We start from the raw sequence: 25067 nt of genomic DNA, 5'->3' as shown, positions 1-25067 counted from the left end.
AGAAAAGTAAAATGAATTCCTCTCCATAGTGTATGATTTCCTTCCATTGACATTGCCTATCTCCAAGGGTGCTGTAGAAACAAATGAGTCACATCAACACTGTTTGGCAAAACAAACAAAAGTTTAAAGAAGCGACCAGTTCTTTTGAGGTTCTCATAGATTAACATCAAAATGTCCTTGGTCATTGCTTGTATCTGAAGTACTCATTGTTCATAAGACTGAAAAAAAAATACATTTCCTGCTTGGAGTAGCATGCAGAAATTAAATGAAATCATCTTTAAAAGGGATTTCAAATTATAATCTCTTCACAGATTAAACACTTTCAAAGCTTCTTAGCATATTTATTAACATTGCCATTTGCTGTCAAGAAATGATTTTCATTTTGATGCCTTCACCTTATTCAGTTCTGATTGGCTGCATCTCTGGAGCTATACTAAGAAAGATGTTGTTTATTCCAATGAAAGCAAGTCTGAAGGTCTATTTTTGTGCCACTATCAAGTTATTATGCTACTGTACCTCTGTAATAAAGATTGAAGTCTGGGATAGTATCTTCAGCACAGCCTCCTGTTATCTATACCATCCCACAGATTGTTTCACAAGTTGAGGACTATTGTGATCCTATATGAATTTTTCTATCACATTGTATGACTCAGTGAAAAATGATATTGGAATAATGAAGAATATGAGACTCATAGATATTGCACACAGAATAAGAGAATATTTTTACCAGCTCTATAGTGGGTAGTAGCATAATTTCCATAATATGCAGACATGGAGATAAATTTACAAAGAGTCAGTGATTAATAAATGGGCAAAATACTTGAAAAGAAACTTCTCAGAATAAGTAAAGAAGGACAAGAAGTTCATGAAGAATGTTCTGGCCACAAAGAAAATGCAAATCAAACTAACACTGAGATTACATCTCTCCCCAATAAGAATGTCTGTCTTCAAAATTTCAAACAATATATGCTTTCAGGGATGTGAGGAAGAGGAACTATAATACAGTGGTGGTAGAAATAACCTTCTGCAACCACTGTGTAAAATCATCTGGAGGTTCCTCAAAATCCAAAGATAAAACTACTCTATGATCTAGAGATTACCCCTCTTAGGCATTTATCCAAAAGATGCCAAGATAGAATATAATAAAGCCACCTGTATAACCATGTTCATTGCTGAACTACATGAAATGGCCCTGTAGCCCTATACTGGACAAATGGATCAAGAAAATGTGACTTATGTAAATCTCTTTATGAATATAAAGACAAATATGTATCTTTCAGCATCTATAGAGATCTCTCTTTGTAATACAACATTTGATCTCTCTACATTGATATGTATATAGACATAGCTAGGTATACATATATGCACTGATCCATTAGGAAGTATGATACCATGTCAAATGAAGAGAAATGGTGGTGTGTTCTCTCTCATATGTGAAAGCAGGAAGTAAATTGTATATATATACATATATATTACATATACATATATACATGAATATTTATATAACTGTATAGGTGCAACATGGATATATATGTAGATATATTGACTAAAATATCATACAGTCAGGGAAGAATAGAAATGGCATCATGAATGCTAAGAAACTAGAACCTAAGTTATCATTGAAGGGGTCAGGAGATAATCAGGTCAATGGGAGAAGGGAAGACAAATGCTAAAAAAGTAGGCATGAGGGATCATAAGAATAAAATTCAATGTATATATGTGAAGCTGGAATTTAAAAATGTACATATGTACAGATGGAATTTTTTAAAGGGGATAGTCAAGGAAGAATAGAAATGGTGTAATGAATACTAAGAAGCTAGAACCTAAGGTGTCATTGAAGGGGCCATGGGATTACCAGGTCAATGGGAGTAGACAAATGTAAAAGAAGGCATGAGAGAAGATAAGAATAAAATTCATTCAATGTATATATGTGAAGATGGAATTTTAAAAATGTTTATATGTGAAGATAGAATTTTTAAAAAGGAATTAGTGGGCTTGAGACCCCATTCAGAAGAATGAATGAAAAGTTCATATCACCATGGTGCTGCATTCATAAACAGACAAGTTTGAGGTAATCCTTTGTACAACTGCTTTTAAGATAATGAAATTTAATTTTTTTTTTCAAAAATCTAGGAGGAAAAACAACTATAAGCCTAGCAATGGTTTTGGTAGGCACCCATCCCATTCAAAAGGACTCAAACAGCTGAGAACACTTAATCTTAGAGCACTTAATCTTAAAGTACTTTATTTTACTTGCTTCTCTCTTGTAAAGCTGAAGTTCCACTTAAGTACATAAAAATTTGAAACACCATAAACACAATTCCATTTGCAATGTAAATGGTTAAGATGTTACTGTTCTTGTTCTGGCTCACCATCTGTGATTCAGTGCCTTCACCTACATTTTCAGGGATGCTTCTGTGAGAAAATCTCTTCAGTGTCACTGGAACTGAGTCTGAGTAACTCTTTTCTCATGGCAGTCAGAAGTACTGCTACAGAATCTATACTTTCTGAGAGTAAAAACAGAACTTTCTCAGAATATGAGGGGATAGACTCTTCCATTTGATTATTTCCCTCAGAAGTTTCCTTCATTCACAGAAAAGGCAACTTCCAATTCTTGATGTTTCACTTCTGAGGTCATTTCTTCTGAGGACTCTTCCTCTTCACTCTTTTCAACAATGTCTTTTCTTGATCCTGAGATGAATACAATTCTTCTGTAACTTCCACTGTAATTGAAGATCCTGTAACTCTGGTAAGCTGCCCCTCTAAATTCTCCTCCTTTGTCACATTTTTCCCCTCATGTCCAATGTTTCCTCAGCATCTTCATTTGGGGGATTTTTTTAAAGACTCATGAGAAAACTTTGAAGGCAGATATTGGGAAATCATTGTGCTGTTTTTCTTCATTTTTCTGTGCTCTGCTGTCTGTGATCTCAGGCAAGCCAGTTTTCTGTCAACTGGCCTGACAGAGACACCTGGGTCAATTAAGTGATGCAGGTATTCCAGGCCCCTTTAATTCTATAACTATAGAGTCTGGTGAATTGCCAGGAACTGTGAAAACTTTACTTGATTTAAACTGTGGCATGTGCTTTTCTCTCAAAAAGCATAAATATAGCAATCAACCTTCATACTTTTCTCTATGTTGCTGAGAAATATGTATTTTTCTTTGGACTTTCTCCTTAGATTCATTGGCTATTCACATAGTCACTGTATAGTAAAAGGGTTACCATTAAATCCAAGACAAAGGACTTTCTGGAATTCCGATTCCTGTTTTCCACTTTCTCCCCACATTTGGTCACAGACAGGATATGTAGTAGGATCATATGCTTTATCCTAAAGCATTTCCTTATATCTGCAAAGAGAAATTAAACTCCATCACTCTTACTTTGTTGTCATGTTTCTCAGAGTCATAGGGTTTGTACTGAGGGCCTGCCTGGGTGCTATCTCTGAGCTTTGTTTCTCATGGCTAGACCCTCTATCACCTGGAACAAAGCTCTACTGCCAGCTTTTTGGGAGGAAATTAAAGGTAAGTTTTATGGACTTCCTGAACAGCCTGGCTTTGACTGACATTCCTCAGGTGTCAGCCTCCTGAGTAGCTGGGATTACAGGGGTGAGAATACTGCCTTAGGCTTCTTAGTTTGTTATTGTTACTTACCGATTGGAGCCTGTGGGAGAAGAAGTTTGTTTTGCTGTAGCTTCACTTTAACACCCCAGTTTGGAGTAAGACTTGCAAAGGGGGAAAGGTTAAGCATGGATCAGCTGCATCATGTAATGTCCTTGGGCATGTGCTTTTTCTACATATGCTGACATGGACAGAGTTTTCTAGTCCTTAGTGAGACTTAACATGTCTCTCCATATCAAGAACTACTGTGAGATTCAATCTAATCTGGACATCTTAATTGGTCCCAAAAGGTTTTGTAACCTTTGCTTCTTAATTATCCATGTATGTTTATGGTACAGCTTCACTAATCAATTTCCTGTTTTGCTGTCAATTGTGGTAGCCACATGCAGTAATGTACCCCTCATTTCTCTAATGAAAGAGTTGAACCATATATTTGTCAAAGCTTGGTCAGACAGGCCTGTAAATGTATATTTTCTTTAAAAAAATCTTCGGAAAACATGTTAGCATTACTTTCCAATGATGGTAGATTCCTTGGGTTATCTGTTGTACTGTGACCAATTCTACGTACAGTATTTAAATGATGTGGGAACATCATTTGAACATTTAAAATGTGTAAGCAATCTATCCCAGAGTCACACTTCCTTTTTACTCTTCCTACTCCAAAACAACAAAAAAACAGTTTCACCAGGGTTTATAAAATACATAAAAAATAAACTGTTTTGACAATATTCATCTTCATTCCCACAAGTTTCCAAACATTATGAGATATATTTGTTTTTCAGCATGTGTTAATTAAAGCAAACAATATTTTACCATGGTGCTTCCCACATGTGTATTAAATATTTGCCTTGAATAAACTTCTGTATTGATCTCTCATCTCCCACCTCCCCAATCCCTTCAAATCAACAGCTTTCATTAAGGTTCCTATGCCATCATCACACTAGGAAGTTATTCACACTCCATCTTACTTTTTCACTCTTCCCTTTTCCTTAACCTTTTACACACTATGCTTTCTGCTTAGGACGTTTTTTTCTATTCAGGGTCTCTTATTATTCAATATTAATTTTTTTAATTCTTCCTCTTTTCATTAAAGAATGGTGTTGGGCATTGCATTGAGTTTGTAGATATTGCCATTTTCAAAAAGTTAATCCTCCAGTCCAGGAAAGTTTTCCCATTTCCTTAGTTCTGCTTTAACTTCCCTTTTCAGGATTTTAATGTTCTCATCATGGTTAAGATTATTCCTAAGTATGTTGTATTTTTGAGGCTATTGCAAATGGATTTGCATTTTGATTTCAACCTCAGCCTTCATATGGCCAATATAAAAGAAAGCCATTGATTTTTGAGGATTTATTTTATATCCTGCTATTTCAAAGTTTGGATTAGCTATGTAACTTGGCAGTAGATCCTACGGGGTTTTTAAAAATACAGTCATGTCATCTGTAAAGAAAGTTAGAGAGTTTAACTTCATCTTTCCCTAAATGGATCCCATTTATATTTGTTTCTTGCTCTATTGCTCTGGCGAGGAATTCTAGTTGATATTGATGAATAGCATTGGAGAAAGCAGACATCCTTGCTTTGTTCCTGATTTTAAATAAAATGGCTTTAACTCTGCACCATTAAGTATAATGCTAGCTATCACATATAGCTTTTATTATATTCAGGAATGTTCCCTGGAATCCTAGTTTCTCTAAAGCTGAATTTTTGTCAAATGCTTTTCCCGTGTCTGAAGATATAATCACATGGTGTGCTCCTTGTTCCTCTTGATGTGGTCAATTATCTTGATTTACTTTTGTATATTAAATTATCTTTTCATCCCTGGAATGAATCCAGATTGATCATAGTGTATAATTTTTTGATGACTTGTTCAAGAAGATTGGCCAGAATTTTGCTCAGAAGTTATACATCAATGGTCATTAAAGAAATGAGTCTAAAGTTCTCTTTTATGAGTCCCTGTCTGGTTTTGGAATAAATCTTATACTGGCCTCATATAAAGTGTTTGGTAGTCAACTTTTGATTTAAATTTCATTTAAGTGTTAGATGAGTATTGATGAGAGTTCTGTTTTGAAAGTCTTACAGAATTCCACTGTGAATCCATCTGGACCTGGGCTCTTCTTTGATGGGAGATCTACTATTGCCACTTCTATTGCTTGATATGGGTCTGTTTAGTGGGTTTATATCATGTTGGTTAAGGCATGCTTTCATTTCTTCCAGATCCTCATATTTATTAGCATATAGGTTGAAAAATATTCCTTTATCATATTCTAAGTCATAGTTGTTTCTGTGGTGACATTTCTAGTGTCATCTCTGATTTTGTTTATTTGGGTGTGCTCTCTTTGCTTTGAGGTAAGATTTACTAAGGGTCTTTAGATTTTGTGAATTGTTTTGAAGAACCAACTCTTCTTGAATCATTCTATTGTTTATTTGTACTGTAATTCATTTAATTCAGATTTAATTTTAATTGTGTGCTTCATCTTTTGGCTTGCTCTTATTTTTTGAGGAGCTTAAGGTGCTTCGTTAAATTGCTAGATTGAGATTTCTCCAGTTTCTTGATATAGAAGCTCAAAGCTATGAATTTTCCTCTGAGTAGTGCTTTTGTTGTGTCCCAAAGGAGCTGGCATTATGTGTGCTCATTTTGATTAAATGCCATGAACATTTGAATTCTGTTCTGATTTGTTCCATGGCCCACTGATGGTTCAGCAATGTGTTGTGCAGTCTCCATGAGTTGGGTTTTTTTTTTTCCTTTGGTGGCATTTTTGTTTTTGAACTCTAATTTTATTTCATGGTAGTCTGAAAGAATGTGGGGAGTGATTTCAGTATTTCTGAATTTGTACAAGTTTGCATTCTGTCTTAAAATGTGATCTATTTTGGAGAATGTTCCATGTACTGCTGAGAAGAATATAGATCCTGCTAAGGCTAGGTGGAATATTTTGTAGATGGTGGTTAATTCTAAGTGATGTACCCAATTGTTCAGTTCTGAGGTTTCTTTGTTGAGTTTATGGCATGCTGATCTGTGGTGCTGTTGTGTTAAAGTCTGCAACAGTCAATGTGTTTGGATCTATGCGTTTTTACAGTCAGTAGTGTTTGATGAAGTTGGGTGCCCCGACATTTGGTGTACAGATGTTTAGGATGGTATATCCTCCTGTAGGAGAGATCCCTTTATTAGTATGTACTAATTGTTTTTGTCTCTTCTGAGTGCTTGTAATTTGAAGTCAAGTGTATATGATACTAGGATTGCAACTCTGGCCTGCTTATGGGCATTTGCTTGATAGATTTTATTTCAGACTTTCACCTTCAGAATATGTTTGCTTTTATAGCCAAGATGTGTCTCTTGAAGGCAGGAGAAAGAGGGATATAGATTTTTCATCCAACTTTTCAGCCTATGTCAATTACCTGGAGAGTTAAGACCATTAATATTGAGAATTGCTACTGAGAGGTGTTTGCTTGTTTGTTCTTTTGTTCCTTTCATTTTATCTATCTTCTTAAGGGCTACGTTTTTCCACTTGTTGCTCTAATAACCTGGTTTTCTATTTAGGGTTCCTTTCTCAGCCAGTGTCATAATCTTCTTGATTTTTAATGTTTAGGACATCTTTGAGGATTTTCTGTAATGCTGGTTTGGTGGAGATATATTGTTCCAGTTTTTAATTAGGTTTATTTGATCTTTGGCTATGAATGAGAGTTTAGCCAGGGACAGCATTCTTGGTTGGTAGTATTTTTATATAGGGTGTGGCATACCTCATTCCAGGCTCTCCTTGCTTTCATGGTTTCAGCAGAGAAATCTGGAGTAATTCACATTGGTTTTCCTTTATATGTGACTACCCTCTCCCCACTGGCAACTTTAAGGATTCTTTCCTATGTCTCTGTTGATCCTGTTTGGATTGCAGTATGTTGATGAGATGTCCTGTTCTGTTCTGGTCTATTTAGGTTCTAAAAGTTTTTTGTATGAGGATGGGCTTATCCTTCTGGATATTGTGAAGTTCTCTGCCAGGATGCTGGTTAACAAAAATACTATTTATTTCCTTGTCAGGGTTTTACTCAATACCTATTAGCCTTAAACTAAGCTTCCTCATTGTATCTTGGAGCTCCTGTAATGTTCTCTATTGCTCTTTGATTGATTATGAATTATTTTTTGTTCCTTCTCTATAAACTCTAGACTATCATCAGTCCCAGAGATTCGTTCCTCTGCATCATTTTTTTCTGGATTTCAGACTTTCTTTCTTTCTTTTTTTTTTTAATCTCCCTTCCTTCTGATTGGTCTTTCTTTAAGGCTTTCATCTCTAAGGTATAGTTTTTGTTCCTGTATGGATTTCTTTACTTCATTAATTTGGATCTGAGTGATCTCTCTACAATCTTGTAGCTGAGTGCTTTTTTCCATTGTATTCCTTTATCAGTAAGTGGAGGATGTGAATTCCTCTATAGAACTATGGTTAGCCCCTGGCATTTATGTTTGGCTGCCTGCATGCTTTCCATGTTTTCATTGATCATATTTGCCAGTGGTGCTTGTGGAGCATTTTTAGGATTATCCTGTAGGGTTTTCAATGCCTCCTCTATTTCCAGTTTGATTTGAGTGGGTGGGGGAGTCAAGATTCCCTGGCTTCTCATTTTTCTTCTGTCCATATTGGAAGTATTGAAAGTCCAATAGCACACAGAACACTATTTTAAGGCACAAAACAACCCAGAACAGAACCCAGTAGATGTACAAATTATAAAAGTTGTCTATCATAGGTAAATTCCCTTTTTGGATGTACAGACAAATTTAGTGCTGCCACAGAATACAATTAATACAAAAACCATCCATGAGCCCTGCAAGTGCACTGATGTCCACTGTTCTGTATGTTAGGTTACATGTTGGTGGACTGTGATTCAGAAGTTGGATTATATACCAATATAACAAATCTGTCCTTCCATGTAGATCTATCTGGGCTAAACAGATTGTTCAATGAAACACTTTGGCACAGTCAAATTGAATACCAGTACTGTCTACCTGGGCAGCCAATAATCAGGAAACCTTGGACTATGAATGTCCTAGAAGTGGTATAGGGTCCTCATTTACAGGCTATAAATAATCTTAGAAGAAGTTAAGAGTAGCAAGATGAAGGGGCTGAAATGAACAGTGATAACAGTTGAGATTTACATTCAAGGAAATAAAAAAGTGGAAAACTGTAAAAAAGAACAAAAAAAGAAAAAAACTAAAAGAAAGCAAAGAAAAATAAAGAAGAAAATGTAGGGGAATGTAGAAAAAACAGTTCTTAAAATTATAATATAATAAGAATATATAAAAGTGATGCAAATTTAGAAAAATATAGTAGACAATAATTGGTAAAGAAAGATCTTCATTATTTGGATGATGATGTGCCTCTCCTATGCCTGCTTTTCAGTCTTTTAAAAGAGCTTCTGATTTACACAATGGCTATTTTTGTGGCCTGACTGGCATTTGTGAATTATTCCAAAGGTAGCTGAGGCATTCTTTTGGTCCACAGGGAGCTTTCTCCACTTTTTAGGACTAAATGGTTTATCTATGCTGCAAATCGGCCGAGGGGCATGGCCTCCACTGGCTGTGTTTACCTGAGGATGAAAGCCGGCCCACTCTGGAGGAAGTTCCTCCTAATTGGGAGAGGAGACCTTCCCCTGTGCAGAACTGGCTTTCACTGATCAGATTCCTTTGTCCTTTTGGAAGATGGCCTCAACGTTTTCCCCTGGACCAACATATTTCCTGTCTTCTCTGGCCAAGTCGATGCCAGACTCAAAGATGATGCTTTTCTATGGGTGTGGGGAAATGCTGGTCTGTGACGTTGAGTGAGAATGCTTGCTATGTGTATTCAAGTTTTCTCTGATTTTTTGGTCAGTCTGCAGTCTGAATCTTTGTGGTCAGCAGGCTAAGGACTGGAGCTCCTGGTCACTGACTGATGTGTGCTGTAAGTGATGGGAAAGCTACTGGCTCTGATTCTGCAGCCCTTAAGCAGGGTTTTTTTTCTGCCTGTATGGCAGCAAGCACTGCAGAAAAGCTGCTGCCTCTGCCGCCTCCAATTCCTCCCCAGTCATTATTGCTTCTTCAGCTGTCACTGACAGTGTCACCACCAGGACTCAGATCTATCTTCTTAAACTGGCTGCCTGGATAATCCCTCCCTGGGACAAATGCCTATGCTATTATGGCTCACTTGGACTTTATCTGGAACCCTGAAAATGGATTCATGAAGAGAGCTCAGGTAGGACTGTGTTGCTCCTCCATCTTTTTTCCAGAAGTTCTTCAATTATTCCACTATCTATTATCTTTCACCCCCCAGGGTTTAATCCATGACATAACTGTTACTGATTTTGGTACTCTTGGTATTGTATATATGTTTATGGAACTAGGGAAGGGAAGGACATCAAAATGGAGATGCAAGGTTAAAAGGCAAACCAATGCAATCGCAATACTTAAAAAACCTATATGCTATAATCCAACTGTACAGCTCATGGGGGGAGGAAGGGAATTGGGGAGGGGAAAAAGAAGGAGCAAATGAGGGAAGAGGAAACAAGTTTGATTAGACACGTACACTCTGCCTTATGAATGAAACTGTAAATCCCTCTTTCCATCACTTTGACAATAAAAAAAGAAAAAATAAGAAAAAGCTAACATAACAAAGAGAAAGTAGGCCAGGAATATGATCAGCATATGTTTGTTCTATGTACAAATGTATATGTCACAATGAAACGTTACACTTAGTGAATTTGTACTGACAAAGTTGTACAAATTTAGATAGATGGACTTGTTTGTACAATTAATTCATTAGTGAGAAATCAGCACTATAAAATACCATATTCAATTTAGAGAATGTAATTTAAATAATATTAAAGAAAATGAGTAATTAAATGCTTTATGAAAACAGTAATGGAAATGTCAGCAAACACCAATCCAATATAACTGACTGGGATTGGGAATGGATGTTAGGAAGGATAAGTAATTTGACATATGCTGAAAACAGGCCTTGCTAATACATTAAAAAAAAAACAATGGCATGATATTGATCTAAATGAATTAGAGGCTATTAACTTCATATGATTTTTAAAGCAATAGAAACAAAGAACATTTTCACACAAAGGACATGCATGTCTGATTAATCGTTTTTGAAACCAATATGAATGAAAATAATTCTGTCTTCAAATTCAATTACCTCTTTTTTTTTTTTTTTGCCAGTCCTGGGGCTCAGGGCCTGAGCACTGTCCCTGGCTTCTTTTTGCTCAAGGCTAGTACTCTGCCACTTGAGCCACAGCGCCACTTCTGGCCATTTTCTGTATATGTGGTGCTGGGGAATCGAACCCAGGGCCTCATGTATATGAGGCAGGCACTCTTGCCACTAGGCCATATCCCCAGCCCTCAATTACCTCTTAATAAATATTCACATCACCAAAATGAAAAGATACATGGACTTGAATTGATTAGAGGTGATAATTCTATTATCTCTTATATAGTCATGACACACTGAGTAACAAAGGCACAGTTATTTTTTACCTGAGAGTCTCGTAGACCAACCAATATAATGTCTGAAGTATTCATCCAAACCTGTAAAAGATAATTTATTGTGTATTGTTACAAATACTGAAGAGCAGAATTACAGATATATCTCTCTTCAAACTACATAAACTTTTGCCCATTTTGGGAGAAGTACTAATCAACAATTAGAGAACAAAGGTTATGAGGCTAGTGCTTCAGAAGGTCAGGGGAGTAGGATAACAAGTTCAAGTCCATACTGGCCCACAGAGCAATTTCCAAACTATCCAGTGCTACAGAGAGACATCTTTCCACAATACATAATTACTTTTAAAAAGAACTAATAGATTAGGAGAGGGTAGCTTATTGAGTATACATAAACTACCTACTATGCACAATAACAGGGCTCAATTATCACCACCAAAAAAGACACAAAGCAAAAAATTTAAAAGAACACTCTATCATAACATACCTGCTGTGGTAACAGTCATATGTAAAGCCTCATTGATATATGCTATCTTTATGCCAAGTCCTTGCCAGCCTAAAATCCTACAAAAGTTATTCAACATGAAATGAGACCAAGTAATACAATTGATCCTGATGATAGTTTATTATCCAAATACATAAGCTTTCAAATGACTAAAACTTGCCTAGCATTAGTGGGTCCTTACTGTAATCCTAGCTACTTAAGTGAGTGAAATCTTCAGGCTGCTAGTTTCAAGTACATGAGACTCCAGCTAAACATAACCATCAAAAGTCCTGGTGATAGAGGTGTTGCTCAAGTGGTAAAGGTCAAACCACCCTACCCTACCCTACCCTAATATGCTTAAGGTCTTGAGCTGTTAAGTCTGGTACCAGAAAAAAAAGCTATAACTTTAAAATGAAAAGACAAGGAAAACACAATGAAAAAAATCTATTATTACATATAAGAGGTCTGAGGGTTCTGTTTGTTTTTCTCCTTACTTTCCATCATCTTGGAGTTTGAACTCAAGATTTATGCTTGCTAAACAGACATTTAACATCTTTAAAAATTATTTTCATTGTTACTATAAAGATGATATACAGAGATTATAGTCACGTTAGTATATGTATTTTGGGACCATGTCACCCATGTTCTACTTCTTACCTTATATCTCTTGCTTTTTGAGCTAAAAGTGCTGCTTATTTGCCTGGCCAGCTTAACCTACAATTTGCAAACTTATATCCATACCTAGCTTGGTTTGCAAAACTTGAATTGATAATTTATCTTTCTGACCTCCACCCTCCACCCAGCATCATGGAAGTATTTTTGTGAAATAAAACCATTAAAGAACACATAGGTATGGACACACTGTTCCTGTTAGAAAATGTTTGAACAAGGTGGGTTTGAGCAAGATTTGAATTCAAATACATAATCAATCAGTTCTGGTTGGGAACTGATGAATCCTCTCTCTCCTTTCTTTGTATTCATCATGCAGAGTGACTTTAGTAAAGTCATTTTATTGATTATTGATTATACAGTAGTGATTACTGAGCACTTATTTTTTTATTCTGAAGACAGTCTATCTATTTTCTTCCAAGATCTTTAGTTCTAGAGATAATGTCTGTCTAGCCTCTTTTATTTTCTTGGTGGCCATGTCAAAACTTGAACTCTGGTCCCTAAGCTCTTGCTCCTCCATTTTCCTCTCACACAGGTGTCTTTATTTTAACCAGTCAGTGAGTCCTAACATTTTTTTTTCATGATGTTCCAATATTTATTTACTTTTGTCACAAATTTTAGGTCTGCAATGAATGTTTTGGAAAGCAACAGTTCTGGTTTTCCATCAATATCCTACTATATTATTTACAATTTGACAAAATCTATTTTCTCCTGTTCTAATATTTCTCTATTTGTTGAGGTCACCAGAGATGACAAACTTCTTACTATGATTTTTCAACCCCCAAAAGAAGGATTCTTTTAGATGACTATCAGGTTGACAATTAAAAGTTAGAACAGGCCAGGGACCAGGGGCTCACACCTGTAATCCTAGCTACTCAGGAGGCTGAGATCTGAAGATTGTGGTTCAAAGCCAGCCTGGGTAGGAAAGTCTGTGAGACTCATCTCCATTTAACCACCAGAAAACCAGAAGTGGCACTGTGGCTCAAAGTGGCTGAGTGCTATCCTTGACCTGAAGAGCTCAGGGACAGAGCCCAGGCCCAGAGTTCAGCCCCTCACCCCACCCCCCACACACAAAGTCAAAACAACTGTAATTGAAAGGTTCTATCTTTTTTATGCTATGAGCTTCACTAATGTACTTTTGCAGTCCTGAGTGTCTTGACCTAGCTAGAAAGCATCTCTGTACAGTTATGCTCAATTTGTAGGCAAAGTGGGTTGTTACACAAAATTTAATGAAAACTTAAATAACTGAGTGTAAAATTATACCATTTCAAAAATGATTACAAATGTCTTTTTTATCTTGGGACCTGCTGTTCAGGATAGATGCCTAGGAGTGGTATGGCTGGGTCATAGGGTAGGTCTATATTGAGCTTTTTGAGCTTTTTTCAAAAAGACATTTGTACTTCCATGTGTATCGCAGCACAATTCACAATAACCAAAATATGGAAACAACCCAGATGCCCCTGCACAGATGAATGGATCCAAAAAATATGGTACCTATACACAATGGAATACTGCATAGCGATTAGGAATGGTGATATATTATTATTCACAGGGAAATGGTCAGACTTGAACAAATAATGTTGAGCAAGACAAGCCTAGAACACAGAAAACAAAGGGGCATGATCTCACTGATATATGACTGTTAAGATGGGGGTGACGGAGAGACAGTAGAGACCAGGTCTGTGAAACCAAAAACTGCTTGTCAAATGGTATTTCCCACAGGATTGGAGCAGCAACCCAACAGTATGTAACTAAAACCAAACCAAAAAAAAAAATGATTACAGGTGAACAGTTACTGTTTCTTAATGGACAATAGTAACTTAAATAAAAATAAAATAAGCCAGATGCAAGTAGTTCACACCTGTAACCCTAATGACACAGGAGACTGAGCTAGATCTGAGGGTCACAGTTGGAATCTTAGTGAGGCAAGAAAAGTCCATGAGATTCAGATTTCCAATTAACCACCCAAAAGCTAGAAGTGAAGCTGCAGTTCAAGTGGTAGGTAGAATATTAGCCTTGAGGGGAAAAAAAAAGCTCAGGGATAGCAGCTGCCATGCCCGAAGCTCAAGCCCCAGGACCCCCTTCTCTCCTCCACACATGCTCTCTCACCAAAAAGTAAAAAATAAAAATAAACAAAAGATACTGGGTTCTATAAGGAACAATGAGTTAAAACAATGAACATATGGGAACTGCAAATGGAAGGAAAGCCTACAAAATGTACTTAAATGGAAAGCTCTCACAGAGAGCAGTGAGAAATTCTGCATTTATCTTTTGTGCTCTCTCATAGTACTTGGCTGACTGCCTTTTCTCCCCCTCAAGCCTGTAAACAAAACCTAGGTCCCCTGAGTTCTGCACATCCAAAGCGATGGGACAAAGTCTCTTCATAGCCAGTTTCTTCAGAGCACCTATCAGTTTTATACGCAAGGATGACCTACCTCTCTTTGACCTTTAAGGCTTCCAAATAATGATAGATGGCAGTACTTTCTGATTTATGGTGAAATTCCTGAAAGCGGCCATAGTGGTAGTGGATCTGATATTTGTGGTCATCGGTTATGTTCTCCAGAGTGAGGGCTTTCTGGAAAACATCTTCAGCATTGCTGTAAGGGCCTCCCTCTGCGTACATTTTGGCCAGGTCCATGTAGGCAAACGCAAACATTGAATATCGATCCATGGCTGCTTTGAAATGGAAGACAGCAGATGCAATCAGCTCATCCACCTTCAGTTTGTCCCTTCCTTTAGGTCTGTTGCAAGTTGCGTTCTTGATCTGGATCATTTGTGCCTGGTAGCAAAGTCCCATCTGGTGATGCAGGAAAGAAGAGGTTGGCATCACCTCCAAGACCTCTTTTCAAAAAACTCAAGGGCTTTGTCCCAGGCAATTTTCCTCCTGTAGAATTTAGCAGCATAACTAAGGACATAAGAATGGGATGATATCTGGTCTAGAATCTCCTCAATATAACTTTCCCCTTCTGATTCTGCGTGGACATTCTTGAAGCTTCAGGGCCAGAAAAACCTTAATATAGCTGTTATCTGGGTTCAGAGTCACAACCTTTCTTAGAGGCCCCAGTGAAAAGCTCTTGACAAATCCTTCTCTGTCAGAATCATCCAGCCGATACACTATGATGGCATAGCCTATGTTATATTCAGGATTGTCAGGATCTACCTCCAAAGCTGCCTTAACCTTTTGGTAATACTTTCCTCCAAAGTTCAAGAGTGCCCATCCTTTCTCACAGTCAATCTCAGGACGGTCCACCTTGTGCAGAGTTTTTTGCAGATGCCCCCTACCTTGTCTATGTACTTCTGCACATCCTCAAGCCGCTGCATGAGGTAAAACACCAAGGCGTAGTTGTCCCATGTGACCACACTTAGCACATCTTCCTCAGAGTATTCTCTCTGGATGGTTTCTTCTGCTTGTTCCAAGCACACTAGGACATCTTGATTTTGACCCTTCAGATGTTTCACATAGGCTAGCAAATTATAAAGAGCAAGTCTGGGTTTTGTGGTGAGAAACTCAAGCTGTTGCCCAATGGTATCTTCCACATCAAATAGGTCAATATCTTCCTTAAGTAAATTCCAGGTAAAGTGGCATTCTAGCTCTAACAGAATTGGCTTCAAGAAGTCTTCAGAAAGACCAATGAAACAGAATTGAAGGCCCAGAAATGAACCCACAGAACTACACCTATTTAATCTTTGATAAAGGAGCTAAAACAATAGTATGGAAGAAAGATAGCCTCTTTAACAAGTGGTGCTGGCAAAACTGGCTCAACACATACAACAAACTAAAACTAGATCCTTATATATATCACCCTGCAACAAAATCAATTCCAAATGGATTAAAGACCTCAAAATCAAAACAGACACCCTGAAAACACTAAAGGAAGGAGTAGGAGAAACACTTGGGCTCCTTGGCACAGGACGGAACTTCCTTAACAATGACCCAGAAAAGCTACAATCAAAGAAAGGTTGGACAAATGGGACTGAATCAAACTGCAGAGCTTCTGCATGGCAAAGGACATAGCTCACAAGATAAACAGAAAGCCCACAGACTGGGAGAAGATCTTTACCAGCCATTCAACGGACAAAGGCCTCATCTCTAAAATATATGCAGAACTAAAACAAATTACCTTCTTCCAAAACAAAACCACAAAGAACCAATAGCCCCCTCATCAAGTGGGCTAAAGACTTATAAAGGGACTTCTCTGATGAGGAAATGAGAATGGCCAAGAGACATATGAAAAAGTGCTCTTCATCACTGGCCATAAAAGAAATGCAAATCAGAACAACATTGAGATTCCATCTCACCCCAGTAAGAATGTCATATATCAAGAAAACAAAACAATAACAATTGTTGGAGGGGATGTGGACAAAAGGGAACCCTACTTCATTGTTGGTGGGAATGTAAACTGGTTCAGCCACTCTGGCAAGCAGTATGGAGATTCCTCAGAAGGCTAAATTTAGAACTCCCCTATGACCCAGCAGCCCCACTTTTGGGTATCTATCCAAAAGATCACAAACAAAATCACAGTAATGCCACCAGCACAACAATGTTCATTGCAGCACAATTTGTCATAGCGAGAATCTGGAACCAACCCAGATGCCCCTCAGTGGACGAATGGATCAGGAAAATGTGGTACATATACACAATGGAATTTTATGCCTCTATCAGAAAGAATAACATTGCCTCATTCGTACAGAAATGGAAGGACTTGGAAAAAATTATACTAAGTGAAGTGAGCCAGACCCAAAGAAACATGGACTCAATGGTCTCCCTCATAGGGAATAATTAGCACAGGTTTAGGCTAGTTACAGCAGAGGATTGCAAAAGCCCAATAGCTATACCCTTATGAACACATAAGATGATGCTAAGTGACATGAACTCCATGTTATGGAAATGACTGTTATATCACTGTTGTAATTACTTTCAACATGTGATGCGAAACTGTAGCTTCCATTATTGATTACCCTCTTGTATCCCCTTTCTGTGGTTGTACCTGCACTATCTATGTATCTTATCTGAGTACATTGGAAACCCTGTATACTAGTATAGAACAAGGAAACTGAAAGGGAATACCAAAATCGAGAGACACAAGGTAAAAGACAAATGATTACAAAAGCAATACTTGCAAAACTGTTTGGTGTAAATCAACTGAAGAACTCATGGGAGGAAAGAGAAAGGGGGAGGAGGAAGGGAGGAATGAGGGAGGAGGTAACAGTACAAGAAATGTTTCCAATGCCTAACGTATAAAACAGTAACCTTTTTGTACATCAGCTTGACAATAATAAGTTTAAAAAAAAGAATGACAATAACAAGTAAAGAATAAAACAGAAAAAATATCAGAAAGATCCAAACTAAAAAAGTAAAGGGCTAGGTGTATGGTTCCCACATGAACAGTGCTTCTCCTCAAACTTACTCACTGAATTCAAATCCTACTCACTCAGTACTCTATTTTTTAAAGATACTTTAGCCTAAAAATGAAAGTTTACATAAATATAAAGAAAAAGACCATTAATAAAAGAAGCTAATTCTGTCTTAACTTGCCGATGTTATTTCAATACCAACTCTCTTTTCTGAGAATCATTCCCATTCTTACATTTTCACATGTTTTTATTACCTTCTAATCCTAATTCGTGAAAGTAAATGAAGACAATTAGATAATGGTCTCCAAACTGCATTACACCACTTAGGAAAACAATTCAGGAGGGCTCTAGGTAAAGAAAGGAAAGGGAAGTGATTTGGACTGGGTACACACAGAGGAGGGCATAATTGTTAGTTCAGTGATACAGAGAAGCAGGAGTTCATTTTGTTATGTGCCATAAGTATAACGTTAATTTGCAATCTGGTTGTGCAAACAGCACAGTGGCATGCCTTGAGGATTCTTCAGTGAGCATGGAAAGGCATTGAACTGAGAGCCTTATGGGTGGGAAGCATTGCCTTAACAGGGTGAGGGAGAAATGAGGTGTTATTTCTGCAACCAGCTGTCAAATACCAAAATGGAGGGACATAGTTCTGAGAGGAAGAATGAAATTTGTTTCCCTTAGGTAAAAAAAAAAAGTAAAACCTTTTTCTCTACTTGAGTGCATGGGTTTATTCAAGGAAGTATAAAGATATTTAAAAGACACAATGCCTTAGGTCATCATTGCTTGCCCATGTCACTTCTTTCAGGGATGGAGGTCAGGCCTTTAGTCTTGGAAATGCATCAATCTAATTCATGGACATGGAGAAAAGGGACAGTGTTATTGAGTTTCACAACACCCACTGTTGGGAAAGCATGGGAAATCTTTGGGAAGTATGGAGCAAGTCCTCTGTAGGTGAAAACCTTACTGTACTCCATGAAGGGCTGCCATCAGAAAAAGTCACTAGAGATGAACAAGGACAGGAACATCCCGTTTAAGGTCCCACCCACGGTTCCATTGGGAGTTTTCAACTATACTCTTTTTTTTTTTTTTTTTTTTTTTGCCAGTCCCTGGGCCTTGGACTCAGGGCCCTGAGCACTGTCCCTGGCTTCTTCCCGCTCAAGGCTAGCCACTCTGCCACTTGAGCCACAGCGCCGCTTCTGGCGGTTTTCTGTATATGTGGTGCTGGGGAATGGAACCTAGGGCCTCGTGTATCCGAGGCAGGCACTCTTGCCACTAGGCCATATCCCCAGCCCTCAACTATACTCTTAACCATCTAGAGAAAGACATTTCAGCATATGAGGTGAAGCCCTACAGCAGTGCTGAAGGTTTGAGAACGAGTTCCAGAAGAGTTCCAGCAAGGCCCGGACCCCCACGACCCATGCCTAGGAGGCTCCGAAGGAGATCGCCCCAGCTGCCTAATGAGCAGTCGGGCCCCAGGAGGTGGCCAAACCCGCCCACGTGCTTCCCCAGGAGACCCCCAAAAGAGGGCACCAACCGCACCCTAACTACCTAACTGGGAAACCTACTTGCGCTTCGGACCTCTATAGGGCCCCGGATCACAAACATTTGCCAGAAGGAAGGAAGAATTGTCTGTCGCAAGAAGGGGACTAAAGACCCGGAAGCCAGACTTCAGATTCATGGCCTGGAGCTAGCAGCATTACCTTTATTCTTCGGCATGGTGCTAAGAGCAAACAAGGTGTGGGGAGACTGGAAAAGCTCTGAGACCATGGCTGCAACTCCTTTCCCACTTGGACTGCCTAGCCAGGCTGTCTCCCCAAGACTAAGGCAGTTAATGCTTCTGTCTGCTGGGAAGCGCGCTTGTAAGACACAGAAGCCAAGGGAGGTTGTACTGAAGCCAAAGGAGGTTGCTTGCACAGAAGCCAATATTGCCAGCTCAACTAGTTTCCACTTCCTCACCTCCTCGTGGGTCATGATCCTGCCCAGACCACATGTAGCCAGGCACCACACTCTTGCCGCCCAGCGGTGTGCCTCCTCCAGAGTCCACGTCTCCCCCTTGCCAGGATCCCCTATGCTGGAGGTGGACCATGTGCCCATCCCTCCCTTGCCACATCCCATGCCTTCCCAGGCCAGCATCCTCCCTTGGCACCCAGGCTGCCCCAGGGAATCGCTCTCCACACGGACGATGCCCTCATCCTCTGCACCCAAGACCTGGAAGACAAGTCAAATACCCCTGTGCATTCAGCTTCACTCCCTTCTCAAGCCTACCCTGAACATTTCCCCTTTTCTTCCTCATCGTCTTTTCCCACAATCTCCCAAGAGGAGGGAGGGCCTCTTAGAACCCCACCCCCCTTCTCTCCTTGCTTCCCAAGGTTTCTAGCAGTCTCCATGTCCCTCCACACCCCAATTGTTCTAAGACTCCCACTGCCTTTCACTCCTCGGGGAACTCCCAGTCTACCATTTCTTCCCTATTCTTCTCCCAGCCTCTCCCTCACCATGGGTGGCTCGCAGAACTCTGTTCTTCTCTCCTCTCATCCTCTGTCTTCTCATGATGGCTTCCAACTTCCCAGTGCCCTCTCATGCCTTCCCAGGATGGCTGTCATCTTTACCCTCTCCTCCCATCTCCACCAACCTGGGGATGCTAATACCCTCCCCACTCACCACTTGAAACTTTCCAGGATGACTCCCAGCATCCTCTTCTTGGATCCAGCCCCTTCCCAGGATGCATTTTGTCCTCTCCCTCTCTTTCCCCTCCCTTTCCCCTCCTTACCTTCCCAGAGTGGAGCCCCTGCTCCCTAAGATCATCTCCTCTTCTACCTTTTCTTCTCCTTCCCTTCCCATCCCCTAATAATGACCTGGGAGGCAGAAAATCTATAGGCACCATTAAGGGGACAAAGGAATTCTATTATTCAGTCTACAACTGCCTTTTCCTAGGCTACCACATAACTGGGCACAGATGCAGGAACAAACAGGAATATTATTTTCTTTCTCTCTTCCTCTCCACAGACCTCTCCTTTCTGAAGATCTCTTCGTGCTCAAAAAGGCATCTGTTTTCTTCAGCCTTCTTGACTCTCTGCACCCCTATGTACTCTGCAGGTCTCTGGGATCAGCTCTGAGTCAGCCCTCCGCAGGCCGCGGTGCTCCCCAAGCTTCTTGGGGCTCTGCAGACCTGCACTTGGGCTTCTGCCCTGTGCCACAGGCTGGGCCTGGGCCTCTGCTTGACACAAGGCTGGGCTCACCTCCAGCCTGCAGAGGGGAAGGGACACTGCTCTGCCCTGGAGGCTTGTCTTGCAGCCTTCCTTTCCAGATCTCTCCCTCTCCTTTTGGAACAACTGCCCTATTATATCCTGTTGCCCTCTCCCCAAGTGGCCCCCACAGGGGAGGATGGACTTGTTGCCCCACAGGTTCTCCACCCTCCCATCCCTGGGTGACTCCCAGCCTCCCCTTTCTCTGCCCTCTCCTAACAAGCCATGAGGGCTCCCAGCCACCCTTTCTCCTCTCTGCAGCCACCATCAGAAGTCCGGTCTCAGGCCCAGCTTCCCATGCTACCCCAACCTACTCTCACTTCCTCTCCACACCTTGTACACTTTCCACTTGCAGCCTTTGCCTGTGGGGCCTATGTCCATTCACCTGCTTTGTGACTCCACTTCCAGCATTCTAGTGGCTCATATGTCCCCCCTCCTCCTTTCCTGCCTGTACCCTTTAAGCTGAGTGATAACACTTGAAACTGACAGTAAACCTTAGGCAAAATGGAGGCAGGGGAACTGAGGCAGAGAGAGACAGCAAGTGTGTGTACCCCCGAGCTTCCATGAAGGTAATACCCTTCCCTTTCCTGAACACCCTAGGGTAGGAACCAGATGACCTCATGAGAACTATGATGATGTCCAGGAAAGATGAGTGTGTACTGTCTATGGACAAGTTTTTCAATTGCTTATCTTCTGTTTGATTAAACACATTGAGTACTGCATGTTTGACTTTCTGCAGTAATCTTGTGTAAAGATAGGACAGAGGCCCTGTCTATATTTATCTTAATGCTTTCTCAAACCCTGCTCACTTCCTCTTAGAGAGTGTCTTGTGATCTGTAACCAAACCTGCGCACATGAAACTGCACTCTAGCCTCTGCAAGAGGCTATTGAATTACATCTGCCAATTAAACATATTCCTTACCTTCCATGCTATTAAATATGGATACAGATATGGAATATCACTGCATAGAGAGTCCTTCATTTCACTTCTGTAGTATCTGCTGGATGCAGCCAGCTTGTGGTGCCACAAGGGAAACTGTAGAAAGAGTTCTGGATGACAAGTATCAAAATTTCGCTTCTCTAATTGACCTAGTGAATTCAAATGCAGCAAACTATTAGAATACTAGAGTTTCTGCAGTGATAACCCATCATATCTCTTTGTGGCCTTGTAAAATTGCCTTGTGTCAAGGGGTAACTATCAGTATATATGAGTATGTTGTACTCATATATATCAGAAAATTATTTCTTTTTCAACTTTTGATTATCAAACTTATGTACAGAGAGGTTACAGTTTCATACGTTAGGCATTGGATACATTTCTGTGTACTGTTTGTTACCTTGTCCCTCAGACCCCCCCCTCTCTCCTCCCCCTTTCTCTTTCCCCCCAGTTCACTTACACCAAACAGTTTTGCAAGTATTGCTTTTGTAGTTGTTTGTCTTTTTTTACCCTGTGTCTCTCGATCTTGGTATTCCCTTTCAATTTCCTAGTTCTAATTAGTTTTTGACCACATGTATTGTGTTGTAAAATTTTTCTGGGATTCCTTTTCTGCTTCTAGCCTTCCACAGGGCACAAACCGTAAAGCCTTACCTGTATTATGGATTCATGCCAATTCTGACGTAGAGATGAGGTAGTCCTGAGTGTGCTTTTCATAGAGCAGTTAAGACCTAGGCAGATCTATCTTTCCAACTTGACATCAAGCCCTTGTCTTACTGCCATAAATACAATGAACCTATCAAGCTCAATGTGAGGGGGAAAGACTGGATCTAGAGGAATGCCATGCTATGTGAAATCTGTACACAACATTCCTGGCTGTTGGCAGGACTTCAAGTGCTTAAGTGTCCACACATTCTTCAACTGGCTAAATGTCCACAAATTGCCAGGTTCTATCCAGATTGTTGAGTGGAATCACTGTCTATGATATGTTTTGGTTTTATCAGGCACGGTACATGGAGCAAGCATCTCATCTGTGCTTTCTAGCTTTTCTTCCCAGATCATTATCCAGAAGTTATGGCTCAATTACCTATTCTACAAAATTAATAAAAAGTGTTCAGGAGGAAAACCAGACATTATTCCAGGTTATCCAAGAGAAAAGTACTGAAAGCTACCTTCTTCATTTCCTGTGGCCATAGTGGATAAGCCAATGTGATGGGTATGTATTCCTTCTACAAACAGGGAATATGAACTTAAACAGAACTTCTGAGTGCCCTATAGTGACTTAGGGCCCAAAGAAGTAGGGATATGTGGGATGCAGTGCCTTTGCTTTTTATTTGACTTTTTGTCCTAACTCAGGTCTAATCACCCCCTTCCTCACGGGCTTCACCCAGAGCTTTCTGGACAAATTTAAAATTCCCTATATTATACTACCAATAATTTCATTAGTCCTGTGTTCTAAATCTATTATGAGAAAAGGCATACTAGCACTGATAACTCATGTATCTTTAATGATCTAATTGGAGGGCATTTCAGGATGTCATAAAATGGCATTCCATAGTCCATCCATAGAAATATGACAGGAATACATTTTTCTCCAACAGTATACAATAAGTGTCATTAATTTTACTGGGCAAAATTCTTTGCCATTTCAAATAATGTTCTCTCTGGTTTTATACATTGGACTGTCTCTGTTTTGTCTACCTAGGTATTTCTCCTTCATAATCTATATCTGTGTGAATACATGAGTGTATGTATATATTTGTGTGTATACATGTATGAATACACTATGTATACATACATGTTATTACATATATATGTGTACACATATATACTTATATACATACATATGGACACACAAACTTGTGTATGTATGCATATGTACAGGTACACACATATACATACATGTGTATATGTATATTTGTCTATGTGTGTATACACACACTCCACTCTCCCCACATATATATGGGGGTTGTCCCCTCACTAGAAGAAATACTTACTCTAGGAATGAAAAACGGAGAGCACAGCCCCTCAATGAATGTTTTTTGCAGAATCTGCCATATACAGTAATCATCCTGGTGGTTCTCACACAGGCAAAAATATAGGAAGAAATTCATGTTGCCACAATGCCAGAGAGAATTTGACTGTATTTCATTGCCTTAGCAAGTGAAATAAATGTACATAAATTCTTTTTACTGTGCATTAATATTTGTTGTTATGGATAGGAAGTAGGGCTTGACTTCCGTGTGTTAGGACTCCATTGTACCAGTGGATCACTCTAAAGGAAAAAACATTTTGAAGAGGTGTCAGGTTCACCAGAAGAGGGTGTGAGAAGGTGCCAGGTTGACCAGGAAAGAGAGATAACATATTAATATTCAGTTGCTTATTCTCATAATCATAGCCACCAAATTTTGCTAGACTGTATCGGTTCTTCATTTTCAGAGGTCCACTAACTGCTCAAGTCTCTAGCTATGTGAGTACCTAAGGTCTATGTCCTTATGTACTTATGAACAATGTGGGTATTCACATGCCCTCCTGCTCATATCTCCTGTTTGAGAACTTGCAGTTATGGACTTTTGCAGTAGTTCAAAGGCAGCTGTCAAGGAAACAACCCATGTGAACATTTTCCTGTCCATCTGTACCACCTCATGTACACCATGTTGTCCATCTCCATCCACATTCCCAAATATTGAATCTCTAGGGATCCTTACTCTGCTTGACAGAGGAAAGTCCACTAATAGAGAAAAAAGCAAGTTACCCATTGGAGTATGTGTAGATTTAAGATATTCTGCAAGGATTAAATTTTCAACTTGTATAATGACAATTTAGAGAAGGTGGCCAAATCTGGGCCTCTAATGAAACCAGAAACATGCCATTTTGAATATGAAAAGAAAAAATGTATAGAGGGAGTGTTTCATACACAGTTTCTCCTGACTTTGGAGTTAGCAGTTCTTCAATGTATATTCCTATAGAGAAGTGATTCCTTCACTGCAGGTGACAGTTGCCCGACATCTGTCAATTCCTCACTCTAAGATGCTTGCCATGTATGTTAGAATCATTTCATACCTCCAGGATATCCAGATCCAGATAAATCTTGGAGTAAACTCTACTTCAGGTTGCCTCATGACTACTGAAAGGAAAAGCAATGACTGCCAAACTGATGACCGGTTCTTCCAGGACAATTTCCTAATGACCACAAGCTGTTCTTGTAGCTTGGACTTATGTACTGAGTACAACCCTTTATAATGGTCTTTTAGAGAATGCTCACATCACACACACACACACACACACACACACACACACCTCATTGTAGAAAC

General features: G+C 39.5%; 1 protein-coding gene across 1 annotated transcript; it reads right to left on the bottom strand.

Annotated features, from left to right (window-relative positions):
- Positions 1 to 11105: 11105 nt before the first annotated feature.
- Positions 11106 to 22947, bottom strand: LOC125344595 (interferon-induced protein with tetratricopeptide repeats 5-like; the record flags this gene model as incomplete). The annotated part of the gene is given in 9 exon segments (XM_048337061.1): positions 11106 to 11156; positions 14463 to 14658; positions 14660 to 15067; positions 15070 to 15204; positions 15206 to 15480; positions 15483 to 15839; positions 19278 to 19785; positions 21742 to 21908; positions 22926 to 22947. Coding segments are annotated over 9 exon segments (2119 nt in total), but the record flags the coding sequence as incomplete, so codon positions are not given.
- Positions 22948 to 25067: the final 2120 nt, after the last annotated feature.

The sequence above is a fragment of the Perognathus longimembris genome, unplaced genomic scaffold (genome assembly GCF_023159225.1).
Source record: "Perognathus longimembris pacificus isolate PPM17 unplaced genomic scaffold, ASM2315922v1 HiC_scaffold_160, whole genome shotgun sequence".
NCBI lineage: Eukaryota > Metazoa > Chordata > Mammalia > Rodentia > Heteromyidae > Perognathus > Perognathus longimembris.
Note: the sequence above shows the minus strand (reverse complement) of the source record. Positions and strands in the feature narration are given on the sequence as shown.